This window comes from Phyllostomus hastatus, unplaced genomic scaffold (assembly GCF_019186645.2).
Source record: "Phyllostomus hastatus isolate PE091 unplaced genomic scaffold, TTU_PhHast_1.1 phas_scaffold_93, whole genome shotgun sequence".
In the NCBI taxonomy this organism is placed as follows: Eukaryota; Metazoa; Chordata; class Mammalia; order Chiroptera; family Phyllostomidae; genus Phyllostomus; species Phyllostomus hastatus.
The window spans coordinates 20,381,017-20,402,498 of NW_025334042.1; the positions used below are offsets into that span (position 1 = coordinate 20,381,017).

The 21,482-nt window shown below is 45.3% G+C and overlaps 1 protein-coding gene across 2 annotated transcripts in view; it reads right to left on the reverse strand.

Moving 5' to 3' along the window:
- SCN8A (sodium voltage-gated channel alpha subunit 8) overlaps positions 1-21,482 on the reverse strand; it is a 215,741-nt gene that overhangs the window by 14,758 nt on the left and 179,501 nt on the right. For both annotated transcript variants that reach the window (XM_045829237.1, XM_045829238.1), the window contains exons 17-24: positions 18,374-18,844; positions 17,780-17,897; positions 17,129-17,283; positions 14,135-14,308; positions 8,624-8,746; positions 2,570-2,854; positions 699-752; positions 92-229 (exon numbers count right to left, since the gene is read on the reverse strand). In XM_045829237.1, coding sequence (XP_045685193.1) covers positions 92-229; positions 699-752; positions 2,570-2,854; positions 8,624-8,746; positions 14,135-14,308; positions 17,129-17,283; positions 17,780-17,897; positions 18,374-18,844 — 1,518 coding nt within the window. The remainder of the gene's footprint in view (positions 1-91; positions 230-698; positions 753-2,569; positions 2,855-8,623; positions 8,747-14,134; positions 14,309-17,128; positions 17,284-17,779; positions 17,898-18,373; positions 18,845-21,482) is intronic.

Sequence of the window (21,482 nt, forward strand, 5' to 3'; positions counted from 1 at the left end):
ACCTCTCTAGAGACAGGAACAGAGACACAGAGAGATATGCCCCTCATCTGGGTTGACCTCTGACCACTGGCAATGAGGGGAGGAGACCTATCTTTTTCTTTTGTTGATTGAAGTTATCAATGATGACACCAATGAACAGGTTCAGGGTGAAGAAGGAGCCGAAGATGATGAAGATGACAAAGTAGATGTACATGTAGATGTTGTCCTCATACTTAGGCTGCTCCTCAGGCTGTCGAAGGGCAGGAGAAAAAGGAAGAGAGTCAGCTCCTAGCTTGGGGATCAGCTGGGCATTTCTGACCTTGCCAAGGCCATCAGCTGGGGTTGGGGACCTTAGATTCTCTCTACCTGTCTCCTGCACACTGGCGGGCCCTGTGCTCAGAAGACGTTATTCCTGCCATGACTTAGGTGGAGAAAATGCAAATCATGAAGTGAGGAGGAGGGGAGGCTGCCAGGAGCCACTCTTATTTCAAAGTCGCATGGAAAAGGAGCCAGCCCCCCTGGTCTAGGCTCAATGCAACAGCCTGATCACCTGCAGCCAGTGTGAGAGCGTGATGGTGTACTGAGAGGAGGAAGTGCCCTACAGTCAACAAAACAAGCGGAAATGTTCCAAGCCTCCCTCTCTTTCCTGATGAGACCCACCATGCTGCTTGCTTTCTAGCCGTCTGAGAAGGTTGTGACTTCATCAGGCATATCCTTACCTTTCTTGAATCTACAGCTGCGTACATGATGTCCATCCAGCCTTTGAAGGTCGCCTGGCAAACAGAGTCAGTCATTAGATGGTGCCTGTTAGGGTATGTGGGAGTCTAAGCAAGGGTCCAAGAAGCCAGGCTTGGGTTCAGTGAGAACACAAGACAGGGAGTTTGGGTGCAACCTCACAGGGACATACAATTTTCTGTTTATTATTACAGGCCCCAAGGGAGCTTTATCTAAGTCCCTGGAAACGACACCAGAGAAACATGCTGGCAGTGGTAATTGGACCAATGCTTTCACAAAAGGTCATTACAACGGGCCTGGGCCTGAGAAGGTTGCCTAAAACTGGGGTGGACACACTGTATTTATGAACGAGTAGCGGGAATCCACTGAGCGTACTTAGAACTTAGAAGAACCACTTTTTAAAAAGGTGTTGGCACTGGGGTCTGGAAAATTCATAGCTGCATTAAAAACAAAGACAAACAAACAAACAGGCAAAAAAGGTCGGAACTTTTCCCTAATGCACACGTTTAGCCTATGGTAGAGGCAATACTGGCTTTAGCCTAGGCAGCCCCTTCCCAATTTTACTCCTTGATCTGGTATATCATGATTTTGAAACAAATCTAGGTAATCAATTAAAATTTCCCACGTTTTATTTACATCCTATTTGTTTTATTTACTCAACCAGATTCTAAGTTTTTTCAGGGCACAGGCAGTTCTTTGTTCATCTGATGGCTCTAGTCGTGCCAAATACAGCACCTTGCACACGGTGGGGGGGTCTGAGTACAAGGTCCGATGTGCTGGTTGATGTGCACTGGTCTCCTGGAGCTGCTCCAATTCAAACTCAATGTGCGTGTTCAATTTCTTGAACTGGGACAGAACAACGAAGTCCTTGGGAGTGAAATGAACCACTGCCCATTCCATCAACTTTGCCTCCTACTACTGGCTAACAGTGAGTGCTTAATATGTAAGGATGAGTTGAGAGTTTCACCTGCATTATCGCATTTAATTCACCCAACAATTATATGATACAGACACACTTATAATAGTAATAAAAACACACAATTGCAAATGCCATTTAAGTACTTGTACATACCAGGCACTGTGCGAAGAAATTTTAGTAAATTATCATGAATCCTTGATACCATGCAAGGCGTTGGGTATCGTGCAAGGCATTGTTACCCACATTTAACAGATGAAGAAACAGACTCAGAGAGGCTGAGTAGTTTGTCTAAGATTACATATCCAATAAATAGGTGTGGCTCAAACCTACATCTGTCTGATTCCAAAGCCTAGGAACCTTTGCTGCATGACAGGGTCTTATAAAACATTCCAAAAAACTGGTGAGAGAGGAAGAGAAAACGAGGTGTAACGGAACGTTACTTAATGAAAATAACCCTTTCTCGCTGTGATACACAGAGACCGTTCTCTGGGGTTGACCCGAGTGCCAGCACCAGAGCTCTGCCAGATGTTTCCCTTTGGCTCCAGTGCAGCTGTGATACAGAATTCTTCTGCTCCACAAAAACTGACGTCACTTTTTTTGGTCTATGTAGTTATCTTCATTTTTTCCTTTTTTCTTTAACTATATACTCTGTCCTGGAGAGAGAAAGTGATCACTCTGCAACTTCATTATGCTGCAGGAACCTTGCTTTGTAGCTCAGCGTCAGAGCAGTGAGGGCTTTCCTTTGAGTGAGATCTTGGAGAAATCAGAGTGCTCAGGGAAGGTGTCTCCCTGGAACCAGTTTGGGAAATGACATGTTTCCGTGTGACCTATTTATTAGCAGTCACCTTGATTCTGGAAGCAGGGTGGAGAAGGGACCAGGTAAGATTTCTGCTACCCACCTGAACTTCATGGGACAAAAGAAATAACCACACTCACCACCTGAAGCAGCGCCAAATATCCTGCCCCAACGTTATCGAAGTTGATCTTCACGTTCTTCCATCTGATTTCTGTATTGTTCCCCTCCATGAGCTTTTCACAATCAGTTTTATTGTTGACAATGTCAATTTCAAATCGCTCTTCAGCAGTCTCATTAAAGCAGTAGTGGTACTTTCCCGCAAATAGGTTAACTCCCATGATGCTGAAAATCAGCCAGAAGATGAGACACACCAGCAGCACATTCATGATGGAGGGGATGGCGCCCACCAAGGCATTCACCACCACCTGCATTGGAAGGGGAGGTTGCTGAGTGTTGGGGGGAAGTGTGGGCTAGCACGCTTTTTTGATTTCCAGGAGGGGAATGACATTGTGGGGCTTGTTCTGACTATAGAAACATCATGTTCCTTTTGAAATTAGGGTAACTGGAGAGATCCAGAAGTACGACCGAAATTTTCTAAATCTATCAAATATATTTTCAGGAATTCTAATAAATTACACATTTATTTAATCTAACAAATCTCTTGCCCAAGTTGACCTAGGTCTTCTCGCCTAGGCAACACTCTGGACCAAAACAATTATTTCAGTCCAATCTCCCTTTCACCAACTCATAAAATGTGCCCCATGGGAAAACCTGAGAGATCTCAGGCTCACCAGCTGCCTTTCCACAGACATTCCCCCTCTGTAAAACAAGGTATGATTGTTCAAAATCACAGAGAATCACCCTTTGTGGTCAGCAGTGAATCAATCAACAGTACATAAAGTCTCTCTTAAGACTATGCAAGGCCAGTTATCTTATTTCAGGCAATAGCTGAGCATGCATATTTTGCAGGCTCAAGAAAGAAAAAGCTATATTCCCTCTACCAAACAGCATGAAATAAAATCTGAACAGATGCGTTTTTCATACATGATTTCTTCTTCTTCTTTAGCCTTTTTTTCCCCCCTTACTTTGTAGGCTTCTAAATATAAGAGTTACCCCTTGCTCGAGTAATCCTGGTATCTCTGTTCAATCCAAATCTTGATTGAACTCTTCACATAGGAATGACAAGTTTTGGGGGGAAAGTTTTGGGGGTAGATCACTGCTCTTAAAAACCAAAATTGGCATATTGTTAAAAAATCACTGACTATAGTAATCTGAGGAATGAAAAAAAAAAAAGCAAAAGGAAAAAAAGCCCCTGAGGAATCAAAGTTTCTGGGTTGTTTTAACTTTGATTTTGCTTCACACTGTAGGTGAGAGGAGCTAGACGACACTTCCCCTGTGGCAGCAGCTTTCACTGAAGGAGTTCAGAGTGCTTATAAAAATAGCATTTTAGGTGGCGAGACAAAGACAAGGCTGGTGTTCACTCCTGCCCTGATTCTTGTTGTTGTTTTAAGTGGGACCGCCAAGGGCCAGGAAGGCGGCCCTAAAATGGGAAGAATGCTTTTTCCTTTCTCTGGTATTCTAGAAGGATTACTGGAGTTGAAACAATGGATATAAATGAAGTCTTCCAACATTTTGTTAGAAGGAGGTGACAAGTATCACCATGTCCCTGCATTTTTTCAGCGCAGGGAAGAGAGGACTGGCTGCCAACCAGCACAGCACCCGAAGGGCCAAAGGATGATGCCGGAGAAGGAACACCAGGGGGCAGCTCTGGGCCCGGATTGGCGCCTGGCGGGTTCAGGATTTCCTTGGGCTGTTTTTGTCTTAGATTGCACTGTCACTCATCACAAAACTTGACTCAGAAGAGCCGTCTGCTGTGTCCTATATAAAGCAGGCAATAATGTTCTGCTTAGGAGTCACTCTTCCTTAGATTAAAATAGTAGTTTTGTGTTTCTCCAATTCATTTGTTTACAAAGGCCTTTAGGCTGAGAGGCAGTTATTTCTTCATTCTTAGACCAAGAAATCTCTTCTAGATCTAATAGCTCTGTCATTAGTATAAAATGAGTATACTTCAACTGCTCACTACTTTGAGCAAAGCAAGCCAGAATATCTGAAATCTGAAAAATCTTCAATGCTATTTTGGAGAATGATGTTCATTTTTATTTACTTGCTACCAAATTTGTCAGGTGATCAGATATGAGTTTTACCTCCTCATTCTGCAGTGGCTCACCCTTTAGTGGGAGCACCGGAAAGCAATGAAATGTGCAAAATAGGCAAGAGAGGGTGACCCACAAAAAGAAATCACTTCTCAAACGGTAAGAGCAGATTATGTAAAGATTCAAAAGCTCAGGCCTATGCGAGTGTTTCACAGCACAGCTTAGGCGGGAGAGCACAACCTTCTGTTAGATCCTCTCGAGCATGCAAGGTGGAAGTAGACCCCGAAAGATCTGAAACCTAGAAGTGTCGTTTTTAAAATCTCAGTTCCGAATGTACCTCCCCTAGGAAGTCTTCTGTCTTAACCCAGTCAGACCTGCCCTACACAGGGTCTCTGTGTGACAGCTCCGTGTAGGGTAGTATTTACAGCAGGAAAGAACAATTAGCTAAGTGACTGAGTGATCTCTTCACACATTTATACTCACAGACTGATCAAAGGACTCCATGTACAGAACTGTTTACTGAGCCTTGTTCTCAGACACGTATAACACAAAACCCTATAAAGTCCGATGCACTTAGAGGATGAAAACACACTTTCTTTTATTAATCAGAACCAAAGAAAAACTTCTCACCTTAGTTTTATGAATAAAACAGTAAACAGAGTTAATGAAATTTACTAATAATTCCTTCTTGCTGTAAACAGCAGCTGCTAAGCTGCAGCACGTCAGACAGAAACTGTTCACCTGTGCTCCATGTATAATTGAGTTGACAGGCTCAGCAAACAAAGGGTGAAAAACCATGCTTCGTTATTCTGAACTCTTACACTACCTACCGCTGTGTTATAAATGCTAATTCAAGTGTCCATGGATAGTCATTTAATAAACTGAATCGCCTCTTCTGCTCTCTAATTAAATTATCACGTTATTCTGTATTACCTTTAATTACGATAAAATTCATTATCTTAAAAAATGAAATATAGAACTACTACTCAAAGCTAGGTTCTAGCAATCTATAAAAAGTTACTCTTTGCAATGAAAGTTTATACTTAGCAATTAATATAAATTTCATTGAATTAGTGAGAAAATGCCAATGAATACTAAATCTTACAGATTTTTGTCTTCTCTATAATGCCTAGAATATTATTGCTCATTAAATACTGTAAAATCTGTCAAGTAGTTTTTAATATCTGGCAGAGGGAACATGGCTTTAATGGACAACTAGGTACTGACAACAAAAACGCATGCATGCTTCATAGCATTACTATTACAGATCCTCAAAAATTTAATAGCACAGCAACATGTGAAATGAAGAGTACTATGGAGGAGAGAAAAGCAAAGAACTACATTAAGCATTCCTTTGCCAATAGCATGAGTGTTTCGATTTTCTGGTCTTTGGTTTGAGGAAGAAGAGAGGAAGAGACTGAAGTCAGTGTCCCAGGACAGGCGAGGGGCATGTGCCCCTCTCCAGTGACGCCCTGAGCCTCTCATCGGAGCAGCACAGTGACAGTTGAGCCCGTCGGCATCGACGGTATTCAGTTCTTGGGGATTTCTTACTTAACATTCCCTACAGGTGATCTCTCAAGCGCTGGCATACACACAAACCCAAACCAAGGAAGTAAAAAACATAGCCCCCATAGAAACGTAATGTTCAAACAGAACGTTTCAAACAGAAAAATGCAGGCAAATTCAATCTTTTTTCTCGCAGTTATTCCTCCACAGTACAGGAGTGGGTCCTTAGCCCTCTCCACCTGCCCAACCAGAAGCAGTCAGCGCTATTGGTTGGAGTCAATCTAATCAGGTGACGCTCCTACATCAGAGCTTCCCTCGCTGACCATTTATTTATTGTCTGAAATCCTGGCTTGGGGTTCACACTGGCTCCTGCCCATATTATCTTACTTGAGAAAAACTTGATATAGAAGTTTCACTTTCCAATGTTTTTCAAATTAAAGTTTCTTCTGTTCTGATCACCCATTCTGGACCTCTGGCCTCTTAAACTATGTGAAAATTGACAAGTGAAAGTTCTGGGGTAGTGGAAACTGAGTCCTGGAAAGGTGAGGAGAGGAGGAGCTAAGAGGAAGAGGGGTGGCCACCCAAAGGGCTCCTGTGTCCGGGTTACTGAAATACTTGCCTCATGGGCAAGCTGGCACCAGCTGGTCCATGGGGACGGTTTCTGCCTTGGGGCAGAACTGGCAGTAATGACATTCAGACTGAGAAAGTTAGTAGCAAGTGTCACTTGATCGTTTTTTCTGAGGCTCCTTCAGGTCTCATTGTAGGAAATCCAGGGTCCTGGCTGGGGAATGTGGAGGGTCACCCGCACCCGGCTTGGGTACAATGTTGCAAATACTGTCTTGAACAGGCTTTTTTAAATCCTCAGTTTTTCATCACCAAAACGAATGACCAACCTTGTAACAAAACTAGTGCTATGTATGTAAAAAAATTTAACTAGCCCCTGCGGACAGAAGAGGGAAGGGGGGCGGGGAAGAGCATTTTAATCCTCTTTCAATGGCTCAAGAGCCACCTAAAAGCTGGAGTGCTGCTCCCTGAAGCTAGCCTGAGCAAAACAATGACCTCCTCACACATTCCGAAATCTCTCTGAACTGTGGGAGAGAGACTAGACTCCCAAGTCTTGTTTTGCTTTTTAAATTACAATAAATTTATGCTGCTGTGTAACTGACCTTCCTGCAGACAGCTTTGGGTGGGTCGCAGAGGGCCTGCATTTAATGAATCAAACTGTGACTGTGCTACAGAAGAAACACAAATTTGTTGCAAAAAGCATTTGTGGGGATCAACTAAAAGAGTAAGATAAAATTCCCAAGTCCCAGTGAAATTTCGTCTTTCTGTACAACTGTGGGTCTCACCACAGACTACGGCCAGGGGTCACAGAGGAGGAATGAATGAAGCCCCGGGGTCTGGTTTCTCCAATTAGTCTTGCTCATGTGGACTACCGCAATGGTGTAATTTTTATTCCTACATTCTGATATTTGCATATTTAAAAACATATCCTCTGGTTTGCTCTCCTGCATGTATTCAACATCTGAATTGAAATGAGTTTTCTTGGTCTCGTTAAGTGTAACAGACCTCTCTGATTACCACAGGACAACTATTACCACCAAAGCCAGCTGCCCACTTGATTTTAGGAAATTGACTTTTTAATGTGTGTGTGCAACACGTACACACCCACACCATTTTTATTTTTTTAAATCAAGAGAGATGGCAAAAAGGCACCAAAAGAGGGAGCCGTATTTCTGGTAGGGTTACACACCTTGCACCTTTTGTATTCGGGTGGAGTGTCACCAGAGCAGGAATAGCAGGTGTCAAGAAATTGCAAGAGAACTAGCTAATATTCATCTAGCATCACACCTGGTTGTTACTTTGGCAATGTTAGGACAGGGGACCACATAGCGTGGGCAGAGGGGTAGGGGTGAGGAGGAAAGCTTTGCTGTCAGACAGTGGCTGCCAGTCCTTATGGGACTGGGCTGAGAACAACAAGGTGCAATAAGAGGAATCAGAATAGAAAGAAAAGCATTTCTTTTCCCAGGGCCATGCCAAATTCTGCTCCATCCCAATCCCAGGCCTGCCGTCGTGTCTTCAAGCCCCTTCTTGGCTGCTTTCTCAGTGACTCCAAGGTCACAGTCCCCACCTGGCTGATGGCCCTACACAGGACTCTCCCTGCCTGCGGCCTCTGCTTTTCAGTGGGTGTCTGGGTTACAATTCCCCTTCTTTGCACCTGGTGATTCTCCCTATTAAGTCAACAGCCCAGAAAGCTGCCCCAAGTGCTACAGGTAAGCCAGGCCAAATGAGAATAGCCAACGTTAACATGTTCTGCGATGGCATGTTGCTGGGGGTGGGGCCGATATTAATGTGATGAGGCAGCTTAAGGCAACTCCCCTCGCACGGGGTGGGTGTGGGAGAGAGTGGAGGATCAAATGGCAGCTGCATCGCAGAGTTTGGGCTTGAATGATCTTTCCACCATGTGATCAGTTCTAGCATGCTTAAACAGTTTCCACTGGCATGCAGAAGGATCAGCGGCTCTTAGTATCTTACCCTCATCCCTTCAAATCGTGATAAGGCTCTTAAGGGTCTCAAAGCTCTTAGGGTCCTAAGGGACTTTATGGCACCTAGTTCCGAGTAGCCCAGGGCATTAGCTATAAGGCTGACTAAAGAGACCTACACGGAAACAGAAGAGAAAAACAAAAACAAAAAAGAAACAAAACAAAACGAAAAGAAAAGAAAACAAAGGTTCCAGAGTGTTAGAACAAAGCCCCTATCCCTGATTATACAGGTTGGGCCCCCCAGGTAGAGGAAGTGGGTAACACCAGCTGCCTACTTCAACTTGGACTCAAACGACCTGGAAGGAAAGGAGGTTGAGAGGCAGAAGAAAAAACACAATGGGAAGAGAAAATTGCGAGAGGGCAGTAGACACACACACGAGTTGGAAAAGGGAAAAGGCTGGAGGGAGTGGGAGAGAATGAGGAAGTTCCATTGGAAGAAGAGGAGCCTGAACAGATGACAAAAACCTTACCCTCGACCTTTACAGTCTCTGCAGGTCCCAGAAGTTCCCATTAAATTAAGCCAGACAAATTTAATGGTACCTATGGAAAAGAATACAGATAAATACACACACTCCACCCCAGCTGCCCCCTCCTCAGCTCATTCACCAGGGGTTTCCAACAGGGACAAGCTCTCTCACTCCTGGGTGACAAGAAGCCACTTGTTTGAGAATTTGATGAGTCACTACATCCACAAAGGACACAGTCAGTAAGTACCATGGCTGACTCTACAGTTCCCACACAGAAAAGAACCACATGAAGAAACGTGACAAATTTTGACTCTATGAGGACTCACTTAAGTAATTCTTCTATTTCTCTCTTTTAACTATAATAATCCCTCCATCTTTCAACTACACCCATGACCCCTTGATGGCCGTGAGAACTTGGGCGGGTCTGGACGACTGCTTCCATGCCTTTCCTTACAATCCTCAGAACAGCCCCAAATCACCTGGCTTCCGGCCTGGTTAGGATCCAGGCTAATCTTCTATTTTCTTCTTATTAAATAACAGCTGGAAAGATTCTTGGAAGAATTAAAAAAAATTTATTTTATAGGTGAGGAAACTGAGACCCATATACAAGCCCATATACCTAACACACAAGAATCTGCCCAGTATCACATCCGTAGGCCCGAAACGAGGATCAGACCCACACTCCCGATTCCCAGGCCAGAGCTCTTTCTTCTACTGACAGATCACCTCTCCCTCACCAGCAGGTTACATTCCAACATCCCAGTAGAGGATTGTAGGTGTCGGAACAAGCCAGACTGGACTATACTGGCATACTCAGGAGAAGTGTGCAGGTCTCTAGGCCTAGAGTCAGGGTCAAATGCTTTCCTGCTCTTCCAGAGCCCTCAGAGCAGTTACCACAAAGATCGCTCAACATTGGGTACTAACCACCTACAACTGCAGCTGTGCCTGACCGGAGACCTGAAAATGCCTTTAGCTGATCAAGTCCTAGAATGGCCGGGCTCTGGGCTTCTCTCCTTGGTTCTGGCCCAGGTTCAGATGTTCCCACCAACAAATCCCTCTACTAGGAGTGGTGGTTACAGATCTGCTCAACATGACTTGATATTTTAAAACAAATTTAGAGAAAAAAAGTAACTCACAACTTAGTTTCATTTGTTGCTTTTCATCTCTAATTCTGTATCTCTGAACTGCATAAAAAATTGTTTTTACATGAAGATATTTATGACTGAGCAGCAGGACTGGTGGCAGGGAGAAGCAGAAAGTCAGTGACCTAGGGAGGGTCAGCAATGAGGGGACTTCAAAGGTTTCAATCTAAAAAGAGGCGTGAACCTTTGTCTATGCATGTATCATAATCCATCAGCACAGGCATCTTCTCTGGAGTCCTAGGCAGTGCCCAAAACAGACATGGAATTAAATGTCACCCTATTAGGCTACTCATATTCTTTAAAGGGTACATGGTTCGGAGTTGAATTTCTGCCTGAAACAAGGGCCTCAGAAGCCTTGTCTAGAATACAGTAGCAGAAGCCAATCATTTTGCTCCCATCTATCATTGCCGCTAAGGCATGGAGGTATCTTTTGCCCACTATTGCCAAATACAGCCAACTCTTAAACACAAATAAGCTAACGTCAGATTTTTTGCAAGATCTCTATAGGTACATCTGAAGGCAAGTTGTCCCATCCCAGTAAAGTCCCTGAGTTCTAAATATCCCTTATTAGCTTTGTCCGGTGAGACTGTGCCAGGGGGACTGCAAAAAACTAAGCTTTCCATGACCGTTGGTCCCTGCGAAGGAAGAAGACCTCCAGCTCTTTTTTGCGGGGAGTGGCGGGGGGTGAGTATGATTTATCTGATGACAAATAGGCCTAAAGTGGGGACAAGGTACAAATGCCAGTCCCAAGGTTGGCTGTAAACGTTGTTGAGTGATAATCTGCGCTTGACTGGTCAATCTGGCCTCGAGCTCCCCAGACAAGGTCCGAGAGGATCCTCTCTAGGTTACCCCTTAGTAGTTGAGGACTTTCTTACAGTCCTCTGAGCCTCCATGCTAAACTCTCACTGGAGATAATCAGAGCATTGCTTAAAGTATACTTTGAGGAGAGATTCAAACCTGAAAAAAAAAGGAGTTGAGAAGTCAAAATCAGGGTATCTATGGCTGAAGGCACGGAAAAAAGTGGGAAGACAGTGGGTGACTTTTTCAAAATGATGTGAACATTTCAAATAGAGACTATTTCAGCAGTCTGAATTCAGGATGAGGTGAGTGGTCTCTGAAAGTTCCCATCCCTGGAAATGGGATGCTGGCTGATGGGGCAGATTCCCTGGAGAAAAGATAACAAAACTCTTTTATAGGACAAGACTTCTAGTGCAGCCAAGGACCTGAGCAAAATAAAACGTTGTCTATATCCGGGAACCTGCATGGCTTATAAATAAAGAGAATTAACCTTATCAATTATCTGGATTGTCCCACGATTCTAAGAAGTACTCATAACACTTTAAAGGGCAATAAGGAAGAACAGAAATTCATTAGGCAAACAAACATGGTGATGAGTAAGAGATTCCAATAGTGCTCACCGGTGGATGAAATGAAAGAGTCTCTCAGAAATGGTGCTAAATTAGGACCTAAAAAATTTACACTGCTCGATAATCTAAAATGCCAAGGGCACTAGACACTTTACCCAAAAGGACAGTGAAAACTCTCCTTTCAGATCCAGTGGTCCAGCTGTCAGTCTACGCCTTACTCTCCCTCCACCCACAATGCAAAAGTGGCAGCCAGGGCAGCCACGGTTCAGGCTGGGACTGCTCCTACTTCGTACATGCTCCTTCTGCTATGGTTACTTGTGTCGGTGTCTCGTCTCTGCAGGCCCTCAGAAGCGCCCACGTCTTCTCCTCTCTGCATCCCCCATGACTCGTGGCAGCAGGCTTTGCATGTTGTGGGTGCTCAATAAACATTTGATGTGTGAAGACCAAATGCCCTGTTCTGAGAGAAGTCAATAGAGGGGAAGGGCCTGGAAGGGTCTCGCTTCCAGAATGCTAGATTACCACGAGCCTGAATCAGGCCACAGAGGCCCTGCAAGGTGGTGCAAGCTCCCCAGCTCCCCTGGGATTCCCTATGGCTCCTGGGACAATTCCACACGGAGAATGCTATTTGTTTACTAATGACTGGTACAGAGGTGTCCATCCTCAGGAGCCAGTGTCAGGCCCCACAGCAATGTAAGAATGCAGCAACTCCCAGAAGCTGGAGGGATTTATGGATTATTGTAAGTTGGCTACATGCCTGTCTCGTGCTTTTTACTCTCCTGCTACCTAGTATAAAAAGTGGTAAAAATGTTTGCTAAATAAATGGTGATGTGCAGAATTGTCAATGCTTTTAGCAGCTTATTTGGGTACCAGAGGGATGCAAGACACCTGATCAATATCCTGGAATTCTGGGGTTGCTCGGTCCAGAGAGAAGACGAAGAGCGGTGGTCCAGGTTAGGGTGAGCAGTGGAGGCAGCAAAAGTCACAGTGGGGAGATTTGCTCCGAATCACAGCTTCCCTAGGGTTGCTGGGAGTGCGGTAGTGGATGTATCTGTCTCAGTTCCTGGACGCCTGGAAGGTGTAGGGCTTTTAGGACTCCCACAGCTGTGCCACCGGACTCTCAGTGGTCCTGAGGAATCACAGTGAAGTGAAGACTCCATGGCTCTTCCCCGTGCTTTAGAAAGAGAGCTGGCCCAGAGTTACCCTAGTTCCCTTGGCCTTATCCCCAGCTCATTTCTTGATTCTTAGAGCTCAGGTTTTCATCTGTGGGAGGCGGAGGCCCTTCTATCACAAGGTGCTATCAGCAGTTGCTGCCGCCGCCGCTGTAGAGAGTGCTGAAACCTCTTGCTAGGAGGGTCTCAGGCTGGCACCACCCATTTGGTTCACTTTAAGGCAAAGGGTGATCTCACCTATTTAGGTATCTCCCTAAAAGCTGGCTTTCTGAAATGGGGAATGCAAATGGGAGCACCGTGACAGCCCTTGGAAGGAGTCGTTAACCATGGAGGGTGCAGACACGATGTAGGGAAAGGTATGCACTTGGAGCAGAGCTCATTGCTGCTGCAGGGGGCGGGGCTCCTCTTATCTGAGGAAGAGGTTTCCGTGCTGCTCTAGTCTAGAACCTGGAAGCATTCTACAGGCAGTTTACCATACGGTCAACAAAACCTAGATTCTGAAAGTACCAACCCAGCCTCCAAATGCTCTACTTTCTCAGCACTTCTCAGCCGTCAGCAGGAACTGACTTCTCCACAGTCCCTGGTCCTGCAAGTCCCATTCACCCTTCTCCCAAATGCTAATTTGCCTGGGGAAGAAAGAGCTTTGGTTATAATCATCATGGTTATGGACGTGAACAGGGAACAAGTGCTGGTGGGGAGAGAAACAGTCACAGATGATGCAGCTGCCATCCTGAAAAATAACGTGGGGTGGCCTTGGAGATGACCCTGGAGGGGAAAAGAACGTTCTTAAGTTTGATTGTCATTGTGGAAATGGCCATGTGTGGGAAGAAGGGGCTTTATTTCCATGTGAGCTCCCCCTCTCCCTGTGAGAGAGGTTCGGATTAGTCTGGTATGAAGACTCGGGTCGGATGGAAGCGTCCAGGGGACAGTGAGCAGGAGAGTCGACCGAGGTCCCCCCTCACCTGCATCCCAGCAGCACCCCTCCCATTCTCTCACCCCCGTCCTGGCAGCAGAAGGAGGACATCCTGCTGTTTAGGGAAAAAAGCCTTCCTGTTTCCAGCCTAAAAACAAGGGTCTTTGACACCAGTGATTTCACTTCCCATCCTTAATCTCTGAAACTTCTAACCCAATACACCAGGGCAAAGAGCTGGTTGGTCAGTCCCCAGAGCAAAAGCAGGGACTTCACTGTCCCCTTCCCAAAGATCTGTCTGCTCTGAGGGCAACTTTATGCAGACCTGCGTCTATCTACATCTTGTCTTCCACCCTGGGCCCCAGGCAACTCGGCCATTGGAAGAAGAACAATCCCTGTTTCTGTTTTTCTGCTGGGAAGGGTGAGATATAAAAAGTAGGACACGTACAGCCACAATGAGGAAGTCCAGCCAGCACCAGGCATTGGTGAAGAACTTGACGAAGCCATAGGCTGTCCACTTGAGCAACATCTCCAGGATGAAGATGTAGGTGAAGACCTTGTCAGCGTACTCCAGGATGGTACGGATGGTCTTCCTCTGCTCAATGTAGATGTCCTCGAAGGCCTGAAAGAGAGGCAGCAGCTGCCTACAGTGCTGAAAGGTCACCAGCAACACTGGAAGGCCGCCCTCCCGGCAGCTCCGCCCACCCGGGGCTGGCCTATCATCGGCCTCCTGTCTCTCTCACTTCACTCCCCAGCCATATGTGGCTTAAAAAAAAACCTCACAGTTTTATTGAGATCTACCATACAATTCAGCTATTTAAAGTGTATAATTCAATAGCTTTTAGCATGTTCATAATTGTGCATTCATCACCACAATCAATTTTAGAATATTTTCCTAACCCCCCAAAAAAGCCCACACCTGCTAGCTGTCACCCTCATCTATCTCCCCCTGGTCCTAGACAACCACTACACTCTACTCTACAAATTCGCCTATTCTGCATTTAACAGAAATGAAATCACATAATTTGTGGTACTTTGTGACTGGCTTCTTTAACTTAGTGTAACGTTTGCAAAGACCCATACTGCAGCACACATCAGTATTTCATTTCCTTTTATGGATGAACAGCACTCCACTGTACGGCTATGCACATTCTGTTTATCTTTCATCAGCTGATGGACGTCTGTGCTGTTTCCACTCTTTGGCTATTGTGAAAAATGCTGCTCTGAACATGTGTACAAGTTTTTATGTGGACATGTTTTATTTTTCCAGGATATAAACCTAGAAGTGGAATCGCTAGATCATATGGTAACTCTCTGTTTAATATTTTGAGGAACTGCCAAACTGTATTCCAAAGTGGTTGTACCATTTTTTAATAGCCCCATCAGAGCTGTGTGAGGGGTTCCAGTTTCTTCACTTCCCTGCCAACACTCTGTGTTTATGAGACAAAATCTCTTCTCCTCTCAGCCCCTGACATCACAGGCACAGGTGGAGGGTCACAGGGCAGGGAGACACTCAGGTGAAAAAATCTTAGTACTACTTTTGTTCTCTGGAGTTCCTGAATGCGGTAATTCCCTGACACAAAGGCGTGAGCATTTCCATGTGCGGACTGCTGGACTGTCTGAGTGCGGTGCTAAGAGGAGAGAATGCCTGCTGGGCGGGGGAATGGAGGTGGGAAAAAAGTCCCTTGTCGCACACCGGGAGGTGCTGGCTCTGAATAGCTCCCGAAGGACAGACCTGGGCTGCCTGCGGACTCATCTTCTGGAGCGGAGGCACATGAACACCAGCTGCTCCAGTTCCGTCACTGGGCAGTGGTCACAGAGGACACGGTTCACAGGCCTCAGGGTCTCGGTACAAATAAATCCCCAGTGAAAACAGCAACAGCTTCCATGTTGTTTCCCCTTGGCTCCATTTGTAGAAATCCATTGTATAACCCAGCATGTGTAAGATACCTAAGACCAATCTTCATGTTGCTGGAGGCTCAAATCCCCTCCCTCTGAGGCCTCATCACAACCACATTCTAGACTTTTCCTGGATACTTTAGCTGTGGCTTCATTTTGCTATTCTTAAGTCCCATGCCTACTATTTCACAGGGTTTCATGTACTGAGCCAAGTATCCCACTGTATACAATTAAGATAAATTAAAAAATGTAAAAGGTGAGTAGTAAACAAAGTTTAAAACATTTATTTCTGGTTTTTCTGTGGAGATGGGAAAGAGAAGAATCAAAGGATGAGGCATGTTCCCTGTTATTTTTGGTTTCTGTTTACTAGATTTGAAGGAAGATGACAGTAATAACACAACCCCTTTCTCCAACCACGGGCGCTAGTGTGATCTTCCTTCCTTTGCCCGGGCGGAGCCCAGGCCGCCTGTTATCCTGTGCCCAGCAGTGCCCTGCAGCGCCCCGGGACGCACTGAGTGAGTGCCTGCTGATGCAGGCAAAGACTCAGGGGCAGGCAGGACAGTGGTGCTCCTTTACTCAGACCAAGGACACCAAGCCATCTTTTCTGGCCTCCTGCGTTTGTGCTGGCACTTTCTGACATAGACCTGGTCCTCGGCATCCGTGGGCTGTCCTTTACCACATATGACTGCCTGTTTCACCCTCTCTCAGTCTCCCACCTCACACGCCAGCAAACTTCTCAAGTCAGTGGCAGGATCTTTAACACTGAATTTGGGGTTTCTCTCTTGTTATCTTTTTTGCTTCCAGATTAAGCTTTGATTCCACACCTACATGAATGTGCCCACATTCTTTAAAAACATTTAAAAATTCTGCATTCACCTTTCTCTTAATTAAAAGAAGAAAACCGTGTGGCGCCTCTAGTCCCTGCTGCCCTCAAATCTACTCAGCTAGGAAAGGAGCTCCCTCATCCCAGACCCTGTCCAGGTCTCCTCAGTTCAATCCAGCTGGAAGTGAAAGCAAGTGCCAAGGTAATGAGTCTCAGCAAGGGAGGAACCTGCGTGTTCAGTGCCTGTAAGCCGCACTGATTAATGAGCACTTACAGCCACAAGAATGTAAGTGACCCGTGTGCCAGGGATCTAACTCTCTAACTATGTGCTAATGCCACAGGTTCTCCAAACCCAGTAGGGTGTGAGGAGAGAGGGGGTGGAGGAACACAAGCCCCCCATACCTTGGGCCACTGAAAAGTATTGGTCCAAACCAAGCAGTGAAGACACTTGGTAACTTGTATTCTCATCCTGATGAAAAGGAGGTCTTAGGGTTGAGAGTAACGTGCTGAGTCTAAAGATCAGCATGTGGGTAAGTGTGGATTCTAATCTCAAAGGCTCAAAACACCAGCCCAAAGCATGTCAGTAGACCATTATCTTTGGGCCCACAGCCAGTCTATGTTCTTAGAGAAATTGGTCTTAGGCCCCATGCAGTCTTTCCCACTAGTTCCTATAAACCCTTCCCCAGCCAATCCCTTGTCATATTCTCCCCTGGACCTCACCAGGGCGCCACTGCTGAGCAGAATCATGAAGATGATGAAGGTCTCAAACCAATTGTGCTCCACAATGAGGAAGCAGGTTTTCCGCAGGATCCACCAAGACTTGCCTAGCCCTTCTTCAATGTTGACCTGGCAGCACTTGAATCGCTGGACACAACCTGGCACCAGCGGGAGAGGCAGGTCAGACCGTGGGTGCATGCCCCACCCAGCCCTGCCCTCTCCTCCATCTCCCAGGCCCCACCAGGTGCTGCCCCAGCACACAGCCCGGAGCACAGTGGATGAACCAGAATGTCTGATTCAGACATCGAGAAGGTTGCAGAGCCAAGGCTATGCTGCGAGGCTATCAGGGCCGTCTGGAGTTGGGAAGATGTGCTGTGAAGCAGTGAGGGAGGAGAAAAGGGTAGTCAGAAGCCAGAGAGAGCCATGGCAGAAAAGGCCTTCCTAGTGGAAGTTTCTGGACTGATGCCAAGAGAAAGTGGACAAAGAGAAGTTAGAGAACAGTCTGAACAGGGAAAACAGCATCAACTGCCCTCAAAATGATGAGGTGGGGAGCAAACTTCTTGAAGACAGCCACTGAGCCCCATCCTCGTCCAACCACTGTCCCTAGCTGACACAGTCTGTAAGCAGTACAAGCGGCCTGCGCCCTCCCCTCACCTTCTGTGAAGCAAGCGTCTGGATCCAAGTATTCCTCAGGCTGTTCCACAGGGACTTCTTCTACTTCTGGTTTGATGTCAATGGTGCTTCCTTCAGAGGAGCTAGTATCATCCAGTTTCTAGATATGCAAGGAAGAGGGAGGTCAAGAGACTGCACAGCGTGTCCATCCTACACTGACTGCTCAACCTCTGGTATGGATGATGTACTAGCTGGGATTCTCTATAATTCTTACTAGAAACTCATATGGGCAAACAATTACCACAGGGCTTCAGCGGGATGTAACACTGAGGCCCACTCACAGATGGCAGTGACCCTAGACGAATGTACTTATTGGCTGGTCTCAGGAATACAGCTCAGATAGATTAATGACAGGAAGTACCTGAGGGTTTATTCTGGTCTAGATGATCTAGACGCCATGGAGATAGATCCAGGAGCATCTAGGTCATCTAGGAAAGGCCTAGAATGACTACAGGGGATGAGTTGGCTATTCCAGAATCTCTCTGCTAAGCCCATAGCTGAACCAGTCTCTGGAGCCGACAGAGCCCTTTTTGTTCTCACACAGGATCAAGGTTGGTTTCTAGGCTGGGACCTTACATCTTTGCTGCCTTCAGGATCTGATTCGCTGCTAACGTCCTCTGTGTTGACATTCTCAAAATCGGACTCGCCTACAGCAATGGGCACCCGCACAGTTAAGTTGGGGTTGTTGATAAAGGACATGTGGTCCTCATCAATGATGTACTTCTCCACGCTGCTGCCAATGCCACTGGTGGTGCCATTGCCATTCTTCTGGAAGTCACCATTCCGGTGGATGTCTGCACCAGTGTGGTTGGCAATGCAGTTGGCCTTCTTTTCATACAGCTCGTCCAGTGGTTTCACCTCATCAGCCTCCCGCTGCTTGAAGTGGGCCTGCATGAAGGCACGCACTTTCACTTTGGTCCAAGCCACACCCTTCTTGATTCGGATCACTGAGATCTGCAGGTTGTTCATTTCCCCATCGTCATCCGTGGCTGCCAGATTGTCTGCACTGAAGGAGCTCAGGAGCAAGGCCAGAAACAGGTTCAGCACCTTAACAGTAGCATTGGAAAGGAGGAGAGTGAACATAGAATGGTATTAGGTAAGTTACCCACTAAACTAGGAAACCGGAAGCCCACAGACTTAAGTGACAAACTCAAGCATTTCTATTGTGTTTTATTTGGCCCACATACTGTTTTAAATGCTCATGTTACTAGGTGAGCATTTTGATTTTTGGTTGTAATATAAGGCATTTAGCACCTCTTTCCTTGTTTTTTTTTATAGCTTTACACGTACATATATTCCAAAATATGCTACCATATTTGTAATTAGAAAAAGCAAAGGCTGTATCCATTTTGGAAGAAAATCCCTGCAAACAAAACCCAAAAGTTGTATACAGATTATTGGGGAACATTAAGGAATGCATAGATGCCATGATTTCATAAGCAGTAGATGACTTAGAATGCCCATGTTAGAAAAAAACTAGGCTTGGAGAGCTATACTTTCATACAACAAATCAAGAAGATGGAACTGAAATATACAAGGTCTGTCCCGAAAAACTCCAGCTATCATTAATATAATGAGACCAGATTCCGCGACATCAATGTAACTTGACAGCCAAGGAGAGTGGACTGGATAGATGCGCATGTATGAACAATGACGATTTCACTGTACTAGTCAGTGGGGGCGGTAGACGCCATTGAATGAACGTGTGCACTGCATGGCTGTCGCATTCAAAATGACTGAGCGAGCAGAGCAACAAATCTGCATCACATTCAGTGTTCAGCTTGAACATTCCTTTGCAGAAACTATTGGGATGACTCAGAAGGCTTTTGGGGATGATGCAATGAGTGCAGTGCAAATAAGTGTGGCACAAATGCTTCAAAGATGGTCAAGAATCTGTTGAAAGTGATCCACATTCTGGAAGGTTTGCAACAAGCAGAACACCTGAGAATATTGAACATGTAGAGCCTACAGTCAACAAGGATCAGTGACTGATGGTGTGAGAAATAGCAACTGATCTGGATTCCAAAAACTGCTGTGTCTGAGATATTGATGTAGGATCCTGGCATGAAATGTGTCATGGCAAAATTCATTCCACAGCTTCTGCTACCAGAGCAGAAGGAACATCTTGCTGCAGTTGCTAATGAATTCAAATTGCTACCAATGAACTAGATTTCCTCAAGAAGGTCATAACCAAAGATAAATCATGGGTCTACAGCTATGATCCGGAAACAAAGGCCCAGTCATCCCAATGGAAGCCGCCTGGTTCTCCATGCCCAAAGAAGGCATGGCCAAGTTGCAGCAAGATCAAGACCATGCTAATTAACTGTGTTTTTTGATTAGGAAGGTGTTGTCCATCATGAGTATGTCCCTCCAGGCCAATTAATAAGGAGCACTACCTCAATGTTCATCAGTTGAGAGATGCAATATGACAAAAGCAACTGCAGCTATGAGCAACTGGTGATTGGCAGCTTCCTTGTGACAACAAGTGCCCACTCACGTATGTCTTGTGCAGAGATTTTTGGTGAAACATCAAATCACCCAGGTGACTCAGGCCCCCTACAGCCCAGATTTGGTGCCCTACGACTTCTGGCTTTTCCCAAAACTAAAATCACCTTTGAAAGGGAAGAGATTTCAGACTGTTGGTAAGATTCAGGAAAATATGATGGGGCAGCTGATGGTGATCCCAACAAAGGATTTTACAGTGTTTTGAACAGTGGAAGAGAATGCTGGGAGAACTGCGTGAGGTCCCAAGGTGCCTACTTTGAGGGTGACTGAGTTGTCATTGTCCTATGTATGATGTTTCTTGTATCTTCAATAAACATCTCTTTTTCATTGTACATGGATGGATACTTTCTGGACAGACCTCGTATTTTATGCCATCTTATTTTAAAATTTAATTTTCTTTGTCTTCCGAACATTTATCAAAATAAAACAGAACTAGTTACTTTCATTTAGTTTTGTTGTACATCTAAGTGTTAAGCCATCAGATAAAAGCTTTCTTTCTTATTTTCTGTTTCTTATTTTATTACATTGGTCATTAAGATTAATTTACTTTTATTAAGACTTTTTGAAGAGTGGGAGAGATGTTCACTTTTTTATTTATACTTGGCCTTTACTATGTTAAACTTCTGAAAAAGAGTAAGGCATTTATATTAAGTGGAGGTAATAGTATGCAGAGAGTGGGAGATAGAAACAATAAACTGTTTTTCGGATTATCTGGTCCATTTGTAGAATTAAAAAAGAGTATGTTGGTAAAATGGGGTGAACTGTAGAGAGTTCTGAAGGCCAGCCTGAGGGATTTGAATTTTAACAGGATCCGTCCGCTATTGGTTCCTGAGTAAAGGAGTCACAGATGACTACAGAGATTTGAGAAAGCCATTCCTTAGGAACTAGGAGTTTGGAGACTGTTATTTGTATGAATTGATAAGGGTCTGGATTAGGCTACAGTAATCTCAAACCTTAGAATGTACAAGCATCTCCTGGGGTGGGATGCTTGTTAAAAATACATAGTTCCTTGGCCTCCCCTGAGAGACTCTGAAACAGCAGATCTGCTGTAGGACCTGGGACTTGGCCTTTTTTTAATGAGTGAAACTTGGGTGATTGTGATGCCGGTTGTCATCACAATCACCCAAGTTTCTTCTAGAAATACTGGATGGGTTATAGAAATGGAAAGGAAGGGGCAGAC